The sequence below is a fragment of the Plutella xylostella genome, chromosome 20 (assembly GCF_932276165.1).
Source record: "Plutella xylostella chromosome 20, ilPluXylo3.1, whole genome shotgun sequence".
NCBI lineage: Eukaryota > Metazoa > Arthropoda > Insecta > Lepidoptera > Plutellidae > Plutella > Plutella xylostella.
Genome location: NC_064000.1, coordinates 6,373,303 through 6,395,044, shown reverse-complemented (window position 1 = coordinate 6,395,044; position 21,742 = coordinate 6,373,303). Strand labels below are relative to the sequence as shown.

The 21,742-nt window shown below is 39.1% G+C and overlaps 1 protein-coding gene across 6 annotated transcripts in view; it reads right to left on the bottom strand.

The window, feature by feature from the left end:
* The window catches only part of LOC105380821 (nucleolar protein 4), a 117,524-nt gene that overhangs the window by 48,669 nt on the left and 47,113 nt on the right, over positions 1-21,742 (bottom strand). For all 6 annotated transcript variants that reach the window (XM_048628137.1, XM_048628140.1, XM_048628142.1 and 3 more), the window contains exons 3-4: positions 9,168-9,302; positions 6,452-7,285 (exon numbers count right to left, since the gene is read on the bottom strand). In XM_048628137.1, the coding sequence (XP_048484094.1) occupies positions 6,452-7,285; positions 9,168-9,302 (969 nt within the window). The remainder of the gene's footprint in view (positions 1-6,451; positions 7,286-9,167; positions 9,303-21,742) is intronic.

The window sequence follows — 21,742 nt, the reverse complement described above, 5'->3', positions numbered from 1 at the left end:
AACGATTAGTGGTTGTAATATCATAGATTGCTTGTCTACTGCCAAAAATAGTCATGCTCTAATAGAAATTTCCAACCCGACCCACAATGACCAAATTTTCACCCTAAGCGAACCAATGCGCGCACATATATTTAGCGAACAGACTATGCCATGCACTTATTATAACAATGGCAAGACCGAGCGATTCCAAGAAGTCCTATCGCGGTTGCGCACCGACCATTTGAACCCAGAGGAGAAAGCCAACTTATTATCATTATGTAATGAGTACTCTGACATTTTTTATTTAGAAAACGAGCCTTTGACTTTTACCAACCAAATCAAACACAAAATTATCACAAAAGACGAAATCCCGGTACATAGCAAAACCTATAGGTACCCTTACATTCATAGGGAGGAAGTTAAGAATCAGATAGACAAAATGCTTAGCCAAGGCATAATTAGGCCCTCATCATCTGCTTGGAATGCACCAATATGGATCGTACCCAAGAAAGCCGATGCATCTGGCAAAATAAAGCACAGATTAGTAGTTGACTTTAGGAAGCTCAACGAAAAGACCGTGGATGATAAGTACCCCATCCCTAATATCTCAGACATCTTAGATAAGCTAGGAAGATGTAACTATTTTTCTAGCATAGATCTTTGTAGTGGATTTTACCAAGTTGAAATGGATCCAGCCGACATCCACAAGACTGGATTCAGCGTAGCCGACGGCCATGGGCACTACGAATTTCTCCGTATGCCCATGGGTCTTAAGAACAGCCCTTCCACATTCCAAAGAGTGATGGACAACATCCTCAGAGGCCTCCAGAATGTGATTTGTGTAGTTTACTTGGATGACATATTAGTCTTCAGTACTTCACTGCAAGAACACGTAGTTAACCTCGGAAAAGTATTTGACAGACTCAGACAATCTAACTTCAAAATTCAAATGGACAAGTCCGAATTTTTAAAACGCGAGACCCCATATTTAGGACATGTGATTACACCCGAGGGAGTGAAACCCAACCCAGAGAAAATTTCGGCAATAACTAAATATCCCATCCCCAGGACCCCTAGACAAATAAAAGGTTTTCTCGGGCTATTAGGATACTATAGGCGTTTTATCCCCGACTTCGCTCGTCTAACCAAACCGCTAACTGCTTGTTTAAAAAAAGGCGCGAAAATTAATTTGTCACCCGACTACGTAAAGTGTTTCGAACACTGTAAAACTTTACTGACTAATGATCCCGTACTTATCTACCCAGACTTTAGTAAAGAGTTTCTATTAACCACCGACGCCAGTAACGTGGCCCTAGGAGCGATTTTGTCGCAGGGACCAATTGGGTCTGACCGACCAATAGCTTATGCGTCAAGAACGCTTAACGATAGTGAGCTTAACTACTCCACTATCGAAAAGGAACTCCTCGCTATTGTGTGGGCCGTTAAATACTTTCGGCCCTACCTTTTTGGCAGAAAATTTAAAATAATCACCGACCATAAGCCGTTGCAGTGGCTTATGAATCTTAAAGAGCCCAATCCACGCCTTACTAGATGGCGACTCAGCTTATCAGCCTATGACTATACTATTATATATAAAAAAGGCAAAAATAATACGAACGCTGATGCACTATCTCGGATCGAAATTAATAATAATGAATTAGAGTCAGTAGTTGTGAACATAAGCTCTAGTTCATCATCCAGACGATCATCCCTTACCTTGTCCGCCCCAGATGAAAGACCATTGCGGAGTCAATCTTCAACTGATACCGCCCCCAGTCAAAACCTAATTTTCGATGACGACTTACAGAATGACTTACCCGTAACTACAGCTCACACTAGTGTAGAAGATCCCATTTTAGAAATACCTTCTACTGATGACCCCCTGAATAAATTCAAAAGACAAATTCACATTAAAATTGTCAATAAAATCAATAAAGCGAAACCAAAAACCTCAAAACCATTCGATAATTTTCAAAAAACACTAATAGAAGTCAGCGAGAATTCATTCGAAAATGACATAATTTCAGTGGCAAAAAATCACATTGACCCCAAATTCAAGACAGCAATCCTGGTAGAACCGTTAGATAAAATGTATACTATCGTCCCGATTTTACAAAAAACTATACAGAGTCCATCCCTTAACCTCGTCCTAGTTAAAAGAGAACTACAAGATATAACCGACTACTTAGTACAACAGGACATCATATCTAAGTACCACACAGGAAAAACCAACCACCGTGGCATAAATGAAACACACCTCTCTTTATCTCAAAGATATTTCTGGCCAAAGTTAAAAGAGAGTGTCACAAAATTTATTAATGAATGTTCAATATGTGGACGAGCAAAGTACGATCGTGCACCCCCGCGTCAGGAATTTCAGATTGTTCCCCCGCCCTCGAAGCCATTTCAAATGATCCACATGGATGTGTTAACTATTGAGCACGAAAAATACTTAACCATAATCGATACATTTTCAAAATACGCCCAAGCGTACCGGTTACCAGATTGTACCGCCCCGAACATAGTAAAAGCTCTTATCTTATTCAGTAGTCATCACGGTTTTCCCCTTACTTGCACAACAGACAACGGAACTGAATTTAATAATCAAGTCGTAAGCGAATTCCTCAAACTGCACAAGATACACCACCACACCACAGCAGCACACGCCCCAAACGAAAACGGCGCCATAGAACGTTTTCACAGTACACTGCTTGAACACCTGAGATTACTAAGATTACAATACCGAAACGAGCCCGTGTCGAACCTCATCCCAATAGCACTAATAGCGTATAATAGTTCAACACATAGTTTGACCAAAGCTAGACCATTCGAATTAATAACTGGACATTACGATCCTAGAGACCCCACTGACTTAGATTTGAACCTAAGATTATACCAACAGTACATACAAGATCACCGTCGAGCAATGGAAACAGTATATGGTGTCATTCATGAGTCTTCACTGTCAAACCGCGAGTCCTTAATGACACAGCGTAACATTAGCCGTGAACCTGTAGTAGACTATAACGTCAACCAGGAGATATATATTCGAAACCCTGCCGCACAGCGACAAAAGCTCGCCCCGCGATACACTCACGATAAAGTTGTAACAAACTTACCTATACACATCTATACATCAAAAAAGCGCGGACGCATCGCTAAAGCTAGAATTAAAAGGCCTAATAAAACTCAATTGTTACAGACCGATAATGACCCTAATGGTGGTCCAAGCACAAGCCGACCGTCCACAAGCAACCAACATCCGACTTGACAGTTTAGCTGACAGCCCTGGACTACTACCCTTCAGACTTGGCCCCACTAAAATTATTTCCCACTACCACACATTCCTTGAAGAGATAGACCTTGAAAAAATAGATCAACAAATAGATCTTATAAAACTTCAACTTACTGACTTAGCTAACAGGATTCCAAATCAGCACTTCCTATCTTTTAAATACATTATCTTTCACCTAACTAATAGACTAAACGAAATTTCAACTAAAATCAGCTCTTTTGAACCCATTCGAGTTAAACGCGGTTTATTTAACCCGTTAGGCACCTTTATAAAAAGTATATCCGGAAACCTAGATAACAATGACGCTCTGAGATTCGAAAATGCACTCAAAATTCTGCAGAATAATGAAAATTTACTGTCTGAAAGTTTGTCTCAGCACATTAGTCTATATAAGGAACTATCCTTACAGCAAAGTCAGGTATTGAATAACATAAGTAGTAATCAGCGAACATTAGAAAAGGCTATCAGTTACATAGTTAATGTCACTAGTACTGATAAGGACCTTTCAATAAAATATATGCAGCTGTCGCAACTGTTCACGATATTAAGCTATAATATTCAAAAGCTTTCCGACGAAATTAGTAGAATAGAAAATATATTAGCATTTAGCCGCACTAAATCCATTCATCATTCTTTACTATCTAGCAAAGATCTTAAAGGAATTTTGAAAAAATTAAAACAGTTATATACTTCAGATAATATTTTAAGCTTAGATATTAGGTATTACTATGATTTAATTAGCTTAGGATACTATTTCATAGAGAAAAAAATAGTTATAGTATTAAAGTTTCCTTTAGTTTTACTGCCCACGTATGACCTCTATAGACTCTGTCCCGTACCTAACAAATATTCCCAAATTATCCTACCCACACTCCCTTTTATGGCAACTAATTCCAAGGAATTTGTCTACATGGAGGCTGAATGCCAGAAAGTCGCTACGTGGTACATCTGCAATCATAAAGCGCGGATCCAGAACAAGGAACATCGAGATTGCGCCTATGACCTCATCTACCAACAGGAGATAGAAGGAACGTGCCACCCCACGCCTATCTCTCTGTACAAGGAAGCTCTACTGGAGCTAGATAGTCAACACTATATCATGTCATTCCCGAAACCAACTAAGGTGCAACTCGAATGCGGTCAAGAAGAGCATCGACTATTAGAAGGCAGTTTCCTAGCTACAATTCCACATAATTGCTATATAAAATCCCCAGAATTCACAGCTTACAACATCGAAAATAAAGTTCTTGGATATGCCGTTGAAATCACCGCTTCCCAGAAATTGCCGGAGTCATCAAAATCACGAGTTCGCTATAACTTTACAACAATCGACTTGAATAAATTGCACAACATCCAACAACAAATTATGACAGAATCGCCAGCGAAACTCGATACTGCTGATGTGAGTTCACTGTATCACACCACTATACCTGTGTACATCATCATACTATCCGGTGCATCTGTACTGACAATTATTATACTGATTCAACGCCGTCGAAGAAACATAAAATGGAATCCAAAGCTGCAGTCGAATGCTGAGACGAAGCTGCCCTCTTCTACGAATGAGTCCATGACGTCCCTGGAGGAAAGGAAAGCCGCGACATTTGCTGTACACGTCAGCAAATAGTCACTCGTCTAGGAGGGGAGGTGTTACGAGTGCAAGCCCTCTCTACAACATATTTCGTCATACCCATATTCAAAGGAACTGTATTGTGATTGCTTCATTATTCATTTAGTGCTGACTAGTAAATTCCAAAAGTTCCGTGGGACAGTTTTCAGTGTTGAAGGTGTCTTTGTGCTCCAATCGCGGTAGCCGAAGGTCAATCCTCTGATCATCGAGATCAGATAGTTATAATTAGTTTTAATCACTTCTATGTAATCATTTAATAATAATTAAATATCTCAAAAATCAATTTGAGTTTTTAAAAACCCTCTTCGGCGTCCAGTTATCGTAATTATTATATAAATATAATTGTTATTATTCTTGCTTTAAAATAAAAATATATGAATGCCTCTAGGAAAGTACAGAGTTATTGGTCACATTCATATAATCCAAAAATGAATAAAATGTAGAGTTGTGCCACTCCACTTATTTATTTTATTTTATTTATTAACAGAAATCCACAGCATCTTAATTAACATAGTTTGCTAACATTGTTTATAAATAAGGCCATTAATGGATTTTACTATGTTAACTTAATATATAGTAATTTATTAGAACTAGAACTTAAACTAGGTAATTATTCAGGTTACAAAAGCAGACATGTTTTGTGTGTGTGTGTGTGTGTGTGTGTGTGTGTGTGTGTGTGTGTGTGTGTGTGTGTGTGTGTGTGTGTGTGTGTGTGTGTGTGTGTGTGTGTGTGTGTGTGTGTGTGTGTGTGTGTGTGTGTGTGTGTGTGTGTGTGTGTGTGTGTGTGAGTGTGTGTGTGTCATTATTAATAAAAGTGAATTATTAGGTAGGTACATCCTTCCTTAAATAGGCTTATAAAATTTAATACAGCATGTCTTGTATAATCATTTAACTACATGGAGGTGATCACACCTTCACAGTTTCAGATTGCAGCTATGTACCTCGTCAAATAACAAATAACCACAAATAATAAAACTCCACAAAACACCAGCACAAACCTTTAAACAAACAGAACTAGGAAAAACATTCCTAGCCGTAAGTTTCAGAACATTTCAGCAAATCATAACCCGTGGGTACAAAGGATGTTTGCTCAAAGCCGTGGGTCCGTCAGACCGCCGTTTTAACCCCCAAACCCTATCCTGGTTAAACTTTCATTTGGGATCGGGGACCGTTGCCAATTCCCACTTATGATATTGTACCGAGGCATGCCTGAAGTATTTTCATAACATTTCGCGCGTCGGTCAAAAGTTTCTAGTCCGAAAGGGCTGAACTCAATAACAGCAATAGGTTTTTTTTTACATGTATGTGTTTACTATTTCAATTCAGTGCTTTAGTAAAATTATTAAGTAAGTATACCTAAAATTCATAATGGGAAAAATTACATTCGTTACAGTATTTAAGTAACCTGAAATGTTTAAAAATACCTAAGGTTCTACAGAATATTGAAATTATTCTGACAATATTTTATGAACAAATATCTATCTATCTAGCATTTTTCTAACACTCAGTATTACAATAACTACCGTCGTATAAAAACTAAAACTCACCTTATTCTCCAAATCCAGCCGTTCTTGAAACGCCAAACTTCTCATATGCTTCAAATATGCCGTCGTAATAGGAACACTGTAGTCGACCTCCTCGCCGCCATAGTAGACCCCCTCGGGCCGCCACGGCCGAGGAAACCGGCCGAGACCGCTGCAGTAATCCCCCCCAAGCAATAGCTTCTTCCTAGGAGGCGACCTGGACTTCGGAGGGTCTTTTGACGTCAAATTGGCAACGTCCAACGGGTTATACTTCTTCTTCCCTTCAGTCTTTGTCTCTTTATCTTCTCCGCTCTCTGAGCTCCTGGTACTTTTGTCGTCGAACTCTTCTTTGATTATCACTTCTTTTTTAGTCAGTAGGGGTAGGGGGGAGTCTGCCTTGACGTCTTCCACATCGATGAGGCTGTCATCAGCCTTGTCGATCTCAGGGTCAGACCGAACTGGCTCTTCTTCTCTAAACGCCGGTTCTATTGGAGTATTACTACCGAATACAGGAGCCGCATCAAACCCTTTCTTCGGAGTCAATTCAATATACGTAGGTTCATCATCAGCGTCAGTTGTTTTGGGGCTTGCTATTTTCTTGAGCGGTTGTAGGTCGGTGTAGTCGAATTTCGGTTCGAAGGAGTAGTTTTGGGCAGCGTCGATTTCTGACTCCCAGTTTCTGGAGTAGTCTTGTGGGCAGTGCGGGAGGAAGGGCAGGTAAGGGTGCCGTGTCGGGGAGGGCGAGGGGGTGGGTAAAGGGGGAGGGGAGGCGCTGCGCGGGCGCCGGGCGCACTCCGCGCAGCCTGTCAGGAAGCGGGTCACGGCTTCTCTTGGCAGGAAGGCGTAGGTCTCCGTTATCTGTGGAAGACGAAATGGGATGATTAGTTTTGAAAACAAAATGTTACATAGTGTAATGTAAAGGCTCCCATTCACAGGTCTCAGCTCGCGGTGCGTGTAGTGATGGTTAGCTTAACATATTATGTTTACACCAGCGAGCGAAGAACTGAATCCTGAGTCGCCAGCACAAGCTTCGATCCTCCGTTAACGTTGCGTATCGTCAACTGTCACTGTCAAAATGTAAGGCAAAGTTAGTTCCAAAAGTGACATTTATTTTTTCCATGTGTTAGGTGGAATTTCACCAAACGCTAAACGTATTTACTGCCAGTTTCTATAACTCTATCTATCTATAGCTGGTCATTATGTCAAAATCGTATGAAAGTAACTACCAGTTATGGATAGATAGAGTTATAGAAACCGGCAGTTAGTAGCCTGTCATACGGCTGTCAGTACAAAATGTATTTAAAATTTGATTAAAATACGTTTAGCGTTTGATAAAAGTGACCCTTCGTGTAGATTCGAAAATAGTATCGAATCCTATGCTCGCTGCACTGTTGCGTATTGGCTGCACGAATGCTCGCTGTGTAACATTACTACATAGGTACATGCTACATACATACATTGGTCAGTTAAGCTCGTCTCATTTGTGCATTGAGTATGAATGGTCTGGAGACGAAATAGGCAGACGTTCCCTTCTGGCGGGGTGGTAGGCCAGAAAGGCCCACCGATTTATAAAAACTAGTTGCAGTCTCAATTTTCACTAGACTCAATCTAGTTGGCAGAGCGTTCGTTTCATAGAAAATGATTTGTTTACATTCTAAAATGACAGCTTCAATTCATAGAATATCCGGATTCCGGATTTGATCACAGATTTGGTCATGGTTTATTGTTATTAGCTGTTTCCTGTTGTTATGTAGATATGTATTAATCGACAAAAAAAGGTCATAGTTGGAAAGCGTCCGTAGTCGAATTGGCTTCAGTAATCGTAACTGATCACTGAGGTAAAGCAACAACTGACACGGTCAGCCATTGGTAGGTACAGCATGAGTTACCGATTTCAAATGGTTCTTTTCTTGACGTTTCCGTGCTCCGGACGGGACGTTAAGCCGTAGGTCCCGGTTGCTGCTTCGGCAGCAGTCGTTAATCCTAGACAGAGGCCGCCCGAAGGGGCGGCTTGAAAGCATCTGACCGTCGGGTTGCCCACTTACTCGACAACTTCAGTACATTGCACTCATTCAAATACGGCTCGCGACCTATCACGTGAGTATAAATGTACAGCGAAAAGCGGGTGACTTCGTTTATTAATCATTCCTAATTAAATTTAACTATACCTAATTAATTTGAAATTAGTATTTCTAACCCATGTTCTCGAATTCATCGATAACACTTATCGATAATTGTTACATCCATTGCCAAGAAAAATGAAGACACTGTGTTCATTATTAAATGTCACTTCACGTAACCCTTATTGCTGGGAATTAAAACTCATAATTATATGTCCCATGAGACATAATCATGGTAAACGGTAAAATTTCCCCCCGCAAAAATTGGCAGACTTTTTTGTATCAAGAAAGATCGCTATGACGCTTCCTGAGGGTACACCCGAGTCCGCGTTTTTCTATGCATTTGTGTTGCGTTTCTCAACTTCTCCACAAAAACCAACACTGACCTCTATCGGATAGCAGACTAAACAATATCGAAAGCAAACTAGGTACCTCCAACAACAACATACTTTACAATGTTATGTTGCGGGATGAACTGCCCTGAGTACCTAGTTCACGTAGAGGTTTAAGAGATGGCGCTGTAACGTATTTTAAGTATTTTAGCATTACAAAAGTCTCGAAAATAATTTGAAATTCTTATGATATTTGAAAATTTATTTATAATATTATGCTATTATTACCGTTCTGTAAGTTCTCTTCTGTCCAGCGTGCTTCCCCGGCCTTCCTTCGAGTTCCACGTGAACCGTGTAAATAATGTCGAAGAAGTTTTCCACTATTGCCACTTTCCTGTAGACTGGTTCTTGTACTGGTGCATTCTGAAACAAAATAAAATTACAATATAAAAACCTAATAAAACGAAGCTGTAATAAATACACGGCAAAAATATACAGGGTTTAGTAAAAAGGGTTTCACAGAAAGTTATATTTCTTAATGCTTTTAGCGCTCTCTTTGGACGAATAGCTGAACTAGCTGCTCAACTGGTTATAGTGGTGTTGCGTACGTAAGTACTTATTACTTCCATGGGTGTTGCACTGCTCAATTCATTTGCTTTAGTTCTTCTACTCGACACAAGGTGGCAGAGTATACGAGAATTTGGTTAGACTGAAAACTTAAAACGGTACAAGGCTAAAGTTGTTGCCATTTACTTATCATAATTAATTGTTAGGTACATGTACAATGTGAATTGTACATTAAGAAGCTAGCAAACACATATAAATATATTCCTTCTTCAAATCAAATTTTAAAAATTATAAGTAGTCCTCAAATTCCATCATGATTCTTTGCCATTGATGCCACTCTATTCACCATTTCGGCTCCAAATAAAGTTTCGATGCCTCTTCCGCAACATAACATAACCCGGAGTGTTACTATTCTAAGGCCTCGTGAATGGCAACAATGTCCCGGGCGCTAGTGGGGGCGGATAGCCGGCAGGGGGCGTTAGTAGCGACCGGAGTGGGCGGACTAATGAGGGCATTAATTACTAACCCGCGGACAACAATTAGCGTGACTGGGGCGGAGACGAAACAGAGCTTAGCTAGACGGGATTACCACAAAATGTACATAATTATTATTTATTAAGAAGTTTCAAAATCCTACGGGCACATCCAATACCCACCAAGGAACCTTCCTATATCATAGACGAGTTTTGTTTGTTTTATTAAAATCCTCTTCCGAAAACAAACCATGCAATACCGCAATACCGGTATTGGTAATACCGGGATCCCGGACAAAATCCACGCTTTTTTCAATACCGGTATTGAAAGTTAATACCGGTATTGAAGTAATACCGGAATCGGTAATTTTTTAGGCTATAAATCAAACGATTAAGATATAGTTGGCCTTGTGCTCCTATATACTATGATAGTGCACTTGATTTCAACCGTTACATGCGGTTTTTGGCCTTTAAAAACCTACTAGTTGTCCATGCGTTCTAAAATTTTAACTCTAATACTCAATTGTCGTAAAAAATATGACTTAATACAGGATTTGATTGCTTTTTCTTGTTGTATTTTGCCCGATACGACCTTTAAACAAAATATATGTCATTTATAACAAGGAAGTCTAATACCGGTATTAATACCGGGATCCCGGTATTGAGTTCTAATACCGGAACTCAATACCGGTATTGAAAATATTACCGGTATTGCATGCCCTAAAACAAACCCAGAACTACCAACCACAGAAACATTTAGCCGTAGTCGCACACAGTTAAACTTTTATTCATTTAAAAATAAAACTTAAGTTACCTAGTATAAATGGATGCGGAAAAAAATAAAAGTTCTTACTTTTTTCAAAACACACACAATACATTGGTAGATTAGATAGGTGGTAAATATAGCAGAACGTTCGTAAAGCTATGATATTATGCGAATTCATAGCTGAAATTAGATTATCTGCGGCGACTCAGCGAGTGAACCCGTGTAATTAGGCGGCGCGGCGGCGGCGGCGGCCACTGGGCATGTTTCGTAATTGCTGTCCACGCCTGCTGATTTATGCCGCCTTGGTACTTTTGAGCGCTGTTCTGAAGGTAAGTTTTTTTTTTCTAAATTAAAAAAGAGCTAATTCCTAACTGATCATTTCGATAAGTTAATTATTTTTAATTAGATTTTTATAAAGTAAGTTTTTTATATTATAAGTAAGTAGGTATGTAATTTTCAACAATTTGCCTACCAAAATGAATATCATCAAATCAATAATCAATATTTTTCAAACTTCGCTATATACGGAACCGAGAGAGCCCCATGGGTTTAGCTGTAGGCGAGGCGCAAGGCGTCGCGTCGGTCGCTTCGGTAGTCGAGACCACATTAATGGCGTCTGCAATTATAGCCATGCATCGCGCCTGTGGGTAGCGCCTGTTGGGGAGTTATTTCGTGGCGTTCGTTTCTCGGTGAGGTGATTAACGATCGGAGCATTACGTATTGTTGTTTGGTTTGGGCTGATGTGGGCTGAAATTTTGTAATGTGAGTAGAGGTGGGTTCTATCCTCCTCACCTATAAAACAAGAATAACAGAGACACCCACCTTACCTCATAACGAATTCCTAACTGATACTCGCAAACTAAAAGTTCCAGAAGCAACTGAAACTAAAAACCGCATTGAGTTGATCCTGGGCCCACGTCTCGAGGCGCCAATTAGCGCGCGGCGCCATCTCGCCTCCGCGCCTTCCGAGGAACCACGACGCTCGGGCCACATCCACGCTAATATGGATAGCTCTGCGAGATTTTACGAAGATCTCGGGAATAGCGAAAACGATATTCCTGATTGTAGATATGTTTCTAGAGGAAGAATGGAGAAAATAGTCTTATTTTGTTTTATTTTCTTGAAGGTTTTTTTTTAAATAAGTAATGATTTTGATTGCTTTGTGCGTTTGATGTTGCTTTTCTGTTAATACGTTCTAGTACTTAAATAATATTTTCAGCACATTTTTATGTATTTATTGAAATTAAACACGTTGAAATGGGAGCCTTACAAGATAAGCAAATTTTGCTTCATTTATAAATAGGGAGTGTAAAATCTCGTAGCAGGCAACCCAGACGGAGACGTGCCGTTTTTAAAATAAAAATAAATTATACGAAATATTGCAGGTGGTTTGTGGTCCCTGGGCGCTTTCGGTGTTGCCTTGACGAGGCTCGGCAGCCAAATAACACTTAAATTTTACTATATTTGCTGGTTTCGGGGAAAAAGTTTGAGTTTATTTTATAGTAGGTACCTTTACACTAAGGTAAACCGCTAAATATTTATGCTACGGCTTTGGCCCGTGTTTCGTATTAAGTTTATATTAGGTTATCTCTCCAACTAATAAAAATGGTTGGTCGTCATAAGTACCAACTCGATAGACAGTACGATATTGTATGTATTTGTAGAACCCTAATATAAAAACAAAAAACAAAACGAAAAACTTCAAAGAAGCCGAACCTCAGCCGTGCCGCAGCCAACAAAATCAGGCTCGATCGATAACGCCTGCAAGCCGGCAACTAAGAAATTGCACCGCGGAGCACAACAAACTTATCGATGGGAGTACAAATGGAGCCGTCTCCAGTGCAGGACGCAACAGGTGGGACGGAAGCAGCACAAAGTTCTGCAAACACTCACGGAGATGCGCTGGAGGGTCACTCTATACTGAGGAAAAACGAACGAACGAGAGCTGTCGTGCTATCGACAACGAGATAGAGTCGTGGTTCTTGAAGCAGCGATACAAGACTTCGTTTTTCGTCAGTATAGAGTGACCCCCTGGTGTCGAGGCAGCTGAGATATTGCACTTCGTAGTGCGCCTTGATGCGACTAGATATATGGGATGACAGGGAGTTCTTTGAGTTTTCAATTAAGTTAGCTATGACTTCGGACATCAGTTGTTTTGTTTACAGGATTTTGATTATTTTTTATGTGTTATGGAGGAATACAATCCGTATAAAAAGTTTGGCAATCATAAAGATTCATAAACACGTTGCTGACTTGTCTATTGTACATACGCGCGTTTTCTATTTATTTATTAAAGTTGAAGGTATTAGTTCTGTGTTGATTATTCTTGCTCATAATCATAATACTAGTTCGAATACATAAAGAGCATAGAGGAGAATTTCTCATTTTCAATATCCTTTACACCTTAGCACAAAAGACGAAAGCCTCATACAACAGAGGCTAGACAACGTTAAACCGGGTTCCGCTCATCTGGCATAATCTTTATTAACCAAAACTCATTTCGCATAACTCGTATGGTCTAAACTTTTTTGGCCGAACCATCACTTTGCCAAGACTTATGTGGCATAAGGCTCGTTTCGTCTAAAACTCTTTAGGCACAATCTTTAAACACCTAAGTTTCGTTTGCTCAAATTTATGTTCGTCTATACCTATGTATAATCTTGTTTCTCCTAATGTTATCTTAATAAAATAATATATTAAGTATGTAGTAAATGTACAAATTGTAGTATTTTTCTCCTACATCCCGAAAATCACGATATTTTATGATCAAAAAATCGAAAGTTAACGACCAATATAATTATTACAAACCCCATGAGATCGAAACCTAAAAATAGGTGCGACGACGAGCAAAGCGAGGAGGAGCGTGTTAGGTGCACATGTTCATCAAAACCAAAGCGGAGCGCAGCGAAGCGGAGCGGAGCGTTTTCCAAACAGCGGAAACAATACAAGGCACCAGTTTGCGCTATGTAGGGAGACGCTCCGTCAAAGTTAAAGCCAAACGAATATTATTACTTTGTATAAACCTATGCCATAGCATTATTAGGCTATTCAAGATTTGGCCATACCATTATTAGGCTAAACAATGTTATGCGAAATAACTTTTTACTAAACGAGATTTATGCCATACGATTTTCGGCGTAACGAGACTTTGACCAAACGTTACTATGCAATACGAGATTAGGCAAAAAAAACTTATGCCAAAAAAGGTAGAACCCGTTAAACCAGCTCTTTCATAAAACATTAACTGCATCTATAAACTTGCGGTTTTATTATATGGGAAGCAGGCAAAATAACTTACGAGGCACATAACAACAGCCAACCATGAAACTACTTTAATATACACTTCATATGCATATCTACGAATTATTATTATGTATAATAAAAAAATGATAGTAAGTAACTGTATGCAGAAAGCTCAGTAAGTAGTAACTTACTAAGCTTTCTGCATACATAGATAGATACTTAGTACATTATCAATTTGTATAAACAAGAACAGAACTTCATTTACACAACTTATTTACTAACACATATTTTATAATATCTGAACCTTTACCTAATCAATAACATCTTAACAACACAAGCCCTAAGCCTTAAGGGGCCAAAGTTCGTAATCTGCCAAGATATAAGCCCAAGCCTCACTAATCATGTTCCAAATTTGAAATGAAGCATAAACAACACCCTTAGCCGGCTGTTCCGTGGACGGGCTGTGTCGCCGCCTGATTAACCTAAAAATCTCGGCTGTGGTCCGGCGGCCAGTAATTTGTTCTACACGGGCGCCTCTTGGGGTTGACAGGGTAGTTCCTGACTGATCATGTATGATTAGTTTAAATTTAACACACTTAGCACTGTATTATCTGTGATTGCCACACGAAAACAATTAATTAATATTGTAATCATTTAAATATAAATTTATATCAATTAAAACTGCCCAGCTGCCCACGTAACAAAGTATTAAAAAAAACATAAACTAAACCCATTTGAAATGTATCAGACATTAAAAAACAAAATCAGAATGTCAAAATCAAAGTACCGCAGCAACAAATCAGCTGACATCTCCGATCAAAGCGCGTCTGTCGGGACGGGCCCGGGTCGGCCCGGGTTTGGGGAGTAAACGGATAAGGGGGCGCCGAGGGGAACATCCGGCCCGCTCAATGATAACCGGGCGAACCGGGAGGGTTACTCTATATACTGACGAAAAACGAACGAACGAGAGCTGTCGTGCAATCGGCACGTTTAATACGAGATAGAGTCCTGGCTCGCGGAACAGTGCTACAAAACTTCGTTTTTCGTGATACAGTGACCCCCCGGATGAAAGCGGGAACGCCGCCCGCTGCCGAGTTGTTAGTAAAACTCACGTATTGCTTTGAGAGTAGGATAAAAAGCGGAAGCATCCCGCTTAAGGCGAAAAGAACAAAAGAGATTAAGTGAGTATTTATTTAAAGGTTCCATGTAGGGAACATTGTATTTGGGAGGAGGTAGGTAAATTGTGTTTTGGTTTAATGTTTGATGAAGATGCTGATTAACAGAACGACTATGGGTATTATTTATGACATGTGTGCTTTTAACCTGCCGCCCTACATGCTATGAATAAATGCGAGTATTGCTTTTTTCTCCACTGTTATATTTTTTTCAATCACTTGAGATCTTAATTGGCCCAAAGAATCCATAATTAATTAATTTAACAGGATCGTAGCCTATCACGTCCCGAGCGGTTAATCAGAGCCAAATACGGTAGAAGCATTAGCCATTCTTGCTAATGACTTATATGTATCTTGTTTTTTTGCCTGTAACATATCGTTACTATGTATTTAATGCGTGCTATTCCTAACTGATCATTTCTTGCTAATTAGACTTAAACGATATCGATTTTATTACAAACACAAAGGGTAATTTTTAGAAAAAAAATGGTTAACATTACAGAAAATTGGTATGTTCTCAGTGAATTTGCGTGGTTATTTATTGGTACATAAAAGCACGAGACGCCTACAGTGCTCTGCGGAGCTGGCTTAGAATTCGTAAGGAAATTTTCTAGGACATCTTCGGAATTTACTATGCCTAAGGAAAAACTAGTCCTTTGCCAACTTTGGTGCATTGCAGATTTCTCCAGTTTATAGTAAGTATGTGATGTCTATGTTTTGTACGTACTAATTTCTAGAGCATGTTCTTTGTAGACACACTAAAGTACATACTTATATTACTTATGTAATCATTACAAAGAAATCTATACTAGTTTGTCTACCCACATTTCACCAATTAAAACTGACTCCCAATAAACACCAAAACCAAAAACTTTGAATTTATAAATAATATATGTTAAAACTTTCTTCAAAGAAATTTAATTATTGTATAAAAGAGTTTCGTTAAATTTACCTGAGTTTTCCACCAACCAAGGGTTGGCTGAAAGAAATTGCTTTTTGGCAATAAGCCCGCCTTTGTGTACTAACTTCTTCTTAATTTGTATTTTGTCTGAGTATGTTATTTTTTAAGCATTCAATAAAGAGTCTATAAATAAAATAAAATAAATAAAAGTATATGCTCACATGCTCAGCTGTACAAAACAAACAAATTGTCGGCGTCTGTGCGATCGAGCAATATCCAGTAAGAACTTTCTGAAGCGGTCACAGGTTTTTCCACAGAGATTAGGAGCGAGAACGTTAGGTTCAATGAGGCGCCGGCACCCCCCGTCTGATAGTGTTGCTAGAGTTAAATAAAGTGGACTAATAATACTGAAACACTTAATGAGTAAACTCGTTTAGCGCTCCTTTCTACATTTTTTCCAACCATGCAATCAGTACAAACAAATACTGTGCTCACTTCGGCATTACCCAACCCTGTATTATAATATAGTTGGCTGATATCAATAAGCTCTTGTATTTAGTAGAGATTCGGGCGGGACACCAAAGTAACATTATAATTTTCATACACAGTCTTACCGAAGCATAATTTGACTCATAGATAAAATAAACACTCACGAACTTGTCACAAAAACTCACTAACCTCCACCAGTCATCAGTGCAATCTCGGTATTTATATGTCTCTACATAAACCGCATTTCGGTTCGCATTTCGTACAACATTTTGCCGGTAGCTGGCAACCCCCGCCCCCCGCCGCCGCCCGCCCCCGCCGGCGCCCGGGGCGTCGCGGCGTCGACATCGACACTTACCGCGCACGCTTTAATTTAGTAATGACGAGTACTGTTCGCGCTGAATTCATACATATTATATTGCGTACTCGAAAATACGGCTATAAAATGTATGTGCGTAGACGGGTGGCTTTTTTACTGATTATGAGGAAGTGTATTTTTCACGAGTTGATTCTTTCTTGTTACTTAGTGGGGAATCTATGGAAAGAGTGTAGTTTTCTGTGTTGGAAACCCAATAAGTTATTTTCTTTACACATGCAGGTTTAGAGGTAGGTTTGGTAGGTTTAAATTACGAGAGAAACTAATGACAATAGGTACTAACTATGCTTTTCCAAACATATCATATCAATAAATACGTCCATAACGTAACGTGATTAGTTTAAAAAAAAGAAAAAGTTAATTTCTGTCTAAATGAAATGGTGGAAGCCAATATTTGAAAGCAAATCTAATGAAACTGTTATGGTTGCGTCAGTCAGTATTGATCTTCCTCTTTACGTATCACCGGTTCGAATATTACTCTCGCACATTCCATGCAAATCACTGATTCACGCCAAAATATGATCTTTGCTCCACTCCGGTGGAACACCGCTTCAATCATTTGACACCGTGTTAACAGCGTCGCGACGACACATCAAAATGCGCAATGCCATCAGTGTACGCCTTGCCCCGCAAACCCTACAGTTCAATTTCCCACGTACGGGAGCGTATTTAAACTGGTCCTATTTACCCGACATGTTATATTCTTGTATATTAAGCGCGATACACGCGTCGTATAATCGTGCAGCTGAAAGCCCCTAATAGAGGGAAGATAGATCAAAGGTCCAATGCAGGCAATTCCAATTTTGATGTCTTCACAGTCACTGCTGGCTTTCCTGCTTATACAGTTATTTGCCTTTGTAAGTGTAACGCTGACGCCTCACATTGGATTTTTAGGTTATTTTTTAAGTGCAAGTTTGAAAATGTATCCATCCACTTCAATAATAGAAGGCTTAGCCCAGCATGGCTATTCAACATCGCATTTCTCGTGAACGGAACTGTGACGGCAAACACACCCGGGGCCGGCAAACAGAGCTGGCTCCAAAAATGTCCGCCTCGGAAATGTTTTCCGCATTTCCAAGTAATTTCATATTAATGTCTAGCCCTGCTGCTGGCCAAAAAGCGGAGTTGCGCTTTTAAAGGAATGTGAGAAATTCTAACTGTGAAGGCTGAGATGCTTGATAGGGTGGCTTTTCTTTGTTTATTCGTTAACTATAAATAGAACGATTACAATTAGTTATTACGCACATGTCATGTACATTTATTATAGGAAAAATATCCAAAATATGTCACATACATTTCAAAAACGTTATTGGCAGTCGAAAAGCGCTTCGTCAATCGAAGCGTATCGGCGGACAGTCGGCAAATAGCTCTCTGCAAACACTCGCACTCGTTCAAATGCCACCCATATGCGTGTCGCCTTTTTACATCTAGGTACGTTTCTATCTATCCTCAATAATTATCATCAAGTTTCAGAATACTTTGGAATGGGATGCAAAGAACTTCTTAAACCGAAGTACAACAGGGAAATTACCAAATTACTGTTGGCAGATACAATGAAAGAAATATAACATACATACACAGGTATACAAGGTGTTGCAAAAAGGGTATACTAAGCCGAAACCTACAGGACATAAAAGTCAAAATTACAACAAAAAAACGTACGAGAAAAAATTCACATGGCCATAGACTAAAATTAGTCTATGACATGGCCTACAAAGGTAGAGACAGAACGATTCCAAGTGCATGTTTAAATGCGACTCTAAACATTATGATCGGACGGGAACGCGCGAAGTGCCGGTCGACAGTAAACCTCGGGGCAGCGAGTGCCGCCATTAAATATGCAATCACGTGATCATGCAAACCGGGCAATACTGCTCGTTTTATAATGTCCAGGCAAGCATGGACTGTACATTAATCATATTATGTAGGTGCTTACCTAGTAATATTTTTAAGCTTTTAATCTTCTGAAAACTCATAAATGGTTCAAGATTATTTTGATAAAATCGTTTAATCCCAAAATCAATGACCGCTTCGTGCAAGAGAAGGGTAGACACAAAAAGATTGTTAAGAGAAAAGCTTAAAAAGCAAGCCAACGAGATATAATTGAGGCCTAATCCACCACAGGCAAATGTGTAAAAAGGGTGAAAATAGATCACAACCTGTAGTAACGATTATAAGTATAATCTGAATAATCTGATTACTGTGTGATTGAACCGCTTTTTACCAATATTTCACAAATCTCAAGCCCTACTAAAAGTTAAAAACAATACCTACCATTATTACAGATCTTTTTAATCTGAAACACAGGAAAAACTCTGTTATTTCCTAGTTCAGAGCAGTATTTCACCTACCTTTAGCATTAAAATTTGACCTATTTTTAAAATACTACCTATAGCTTTCTAAATAAATATTATTCTTATTCTATTCTTATTCTTATAACAAATATTCTATCAAAACACTTGACTAAAATAAACAGGCAGTGATAGTAACCGTAACGCTAAGACGATAAGATCAAAACGTTTCTAATTTACAAAAGATCAAAGATATCCCCCAAAGTAGAGACTTTCAACACAATTAAACCTCCCACTGAAAACAAGGGAACTTTTATCGATAAGTTTCCTGTTGCCGCTGGTGGCCTGGTGTGACAGCGATAATTGAATTAGGGAGGCGGCGCGCGAGCTGTGTGCTGTTCTCTTGATATCGGCTCGCTCGTTTATGGCTGCCGTGGGAGTACGGAAGTTATTTGTCTTATTTTTTATGTGTAATATACCGTTGACTGACACTGATGCAGTGTACTAAAATGTAGGGAAAAGTTTTTTTTAAAGAAAATTTCGAACAATGATAAAAGTCATGTGATGTAGCAAATCAGCATCTGTTCTTATATATTATACCTAGTATAATTTTACCCAATAAAATTATAAATTAATAATAAATTTTATATATTCATATCTGATTAATAAAACCAGGTACCTAAATAATCAGTTGTAAACAATGATCCGTTAGGAAATTATGTAGTATACAATTCATAAATTTACTTACGTTAATTATATTTTTTATGATCAGTTCATACCTCATTCTTAGCTCACCATGAAGTTAAACCAAGCTCAATCAACTCCGATAAGCTTACCTGAAAATAAAAATAAATATTTTGTTATTGAATTGTTATAAAATAATAATTATCAACGGCTAATTAAATAAGTTGGCATACAAACGCACTTATCACCTAAAATTCACCCGCAGTACGTAATTCTATAAGAAACAACGCGAGCTACTAACATTCACTAAGCAACTGTTGCCTGTCGACCCGGGAGAGAAATTATAAAGTGTTATAAATTATAAACACAGACCCGCTTTTAGCTACCGCAGTGTCTCTAGTGCGCCGCCCGCGCCCCGACAGAAATATGTAGAAATATACAGAAATATATGTAGCGCAGTATTTTGCTCTGTGGTGGAGGCCAGTAGCGAGCGAGCTCTATGATCCTTCTGTTTTATGGGATCCTGGTAGTTTTTGTGGCTAATTATAATAATAATCTTTATCATAGAAAAAGAACTACGTTTTAGGGCGTCTTGCACAACAAAGTTAAATAAAATTAAATATATGACCTCTTGCTCTGACATTATACTGTCAGAGCAAGAGACAAACTATTTAATTTTATTTATCTTTGTTGTGCAAGACGCCCTAAATCTTTATTTGCACGCCGTAAACAAAAAGTTTTATTCGGATTACCACGATCACCGGATAAGCAGTTATGTGGATTAGCAAGGTTCCAGACTACGGAAAAAACCACAAAATACCAAAAATTTGGTGTAATATTTCAGAAAAATCCATACCATTGTTCAGGGTTCATGCGAAATTTCCCTGAAAACTAGAGTCACTCTAACACGGGACATCGCCGGAAGCCTCTAGATAAAAGTTGGGAATTCACTCCATGCATGCAGTCTATACAGGGTGTTGCAAAAGGTACTATAGCTATACTATTGACGGCTGAATGGCGTAGTGGTTAGTGACCCTGACTGCTATGCCGAAGGTCCCGGGTTCGATTCCCGGCTGGGGCAAATATTTGTTTAAAGACAGATATTTGTACTCGGGTCTTGGTTGTTGATATTTATATTTAGTATGTATCTATCTATGTATTTGTGTAGATATATCAGTTGTCCGACACCCATAACACAGGTTCTGCCTAGCTTGGGGTCGGATGACCGTGTGTGAGATGTCCCCACATATTATATATTATATTACTATATAAGCCTAAAGGAGGTGACTCAGTAGGGGGTCTGAATGAACAACTTTTGTTCTACAGCGTTTGGAAATTCGGCTTCTCCATAGAAACTTTGAGTAAACGTTACTTTTACCCTACTATCTAGGCCTAGACCCTTCCTTCATTGGAAGGAGACCCGTGCCCCAGCAGTGGGGACGTAATGGGTCGTGATGTTAACCTACTATGGAGAAGCAATATTTTTTTCTGGAATTTACTAAAGTCCTAGCACAAAACTAGACTTCCTGAGTCACCCCTCTTTTGACTTATTATACCACTTATGCAACACACTGTATAGCGCCCTGACTTCGGCCGACACTTTACCGGAAACTTTCCGTTCGCGGTGAAATTTTAATATACCCAGAGGTGTGGGGGGTAGAGGTGTGGTACATTTAGCAAAAGAGATACGTGTCTACCCCGAGCTCGAGTAGTCTGATAGGTACAGCAAAATTAACAATATACCAAAACGTATATTGTCAATCTAAGCAATAAACAATCTATGCAGTCGCATCGCTTTTCTATCAAACACCGGTTAGATCGTGGTTATATCCATGGATATAAATTAAGTCAGATTTGACAGACGAGCAAGCCAGTTGAATCCTGTAAAATCAGAAACAATA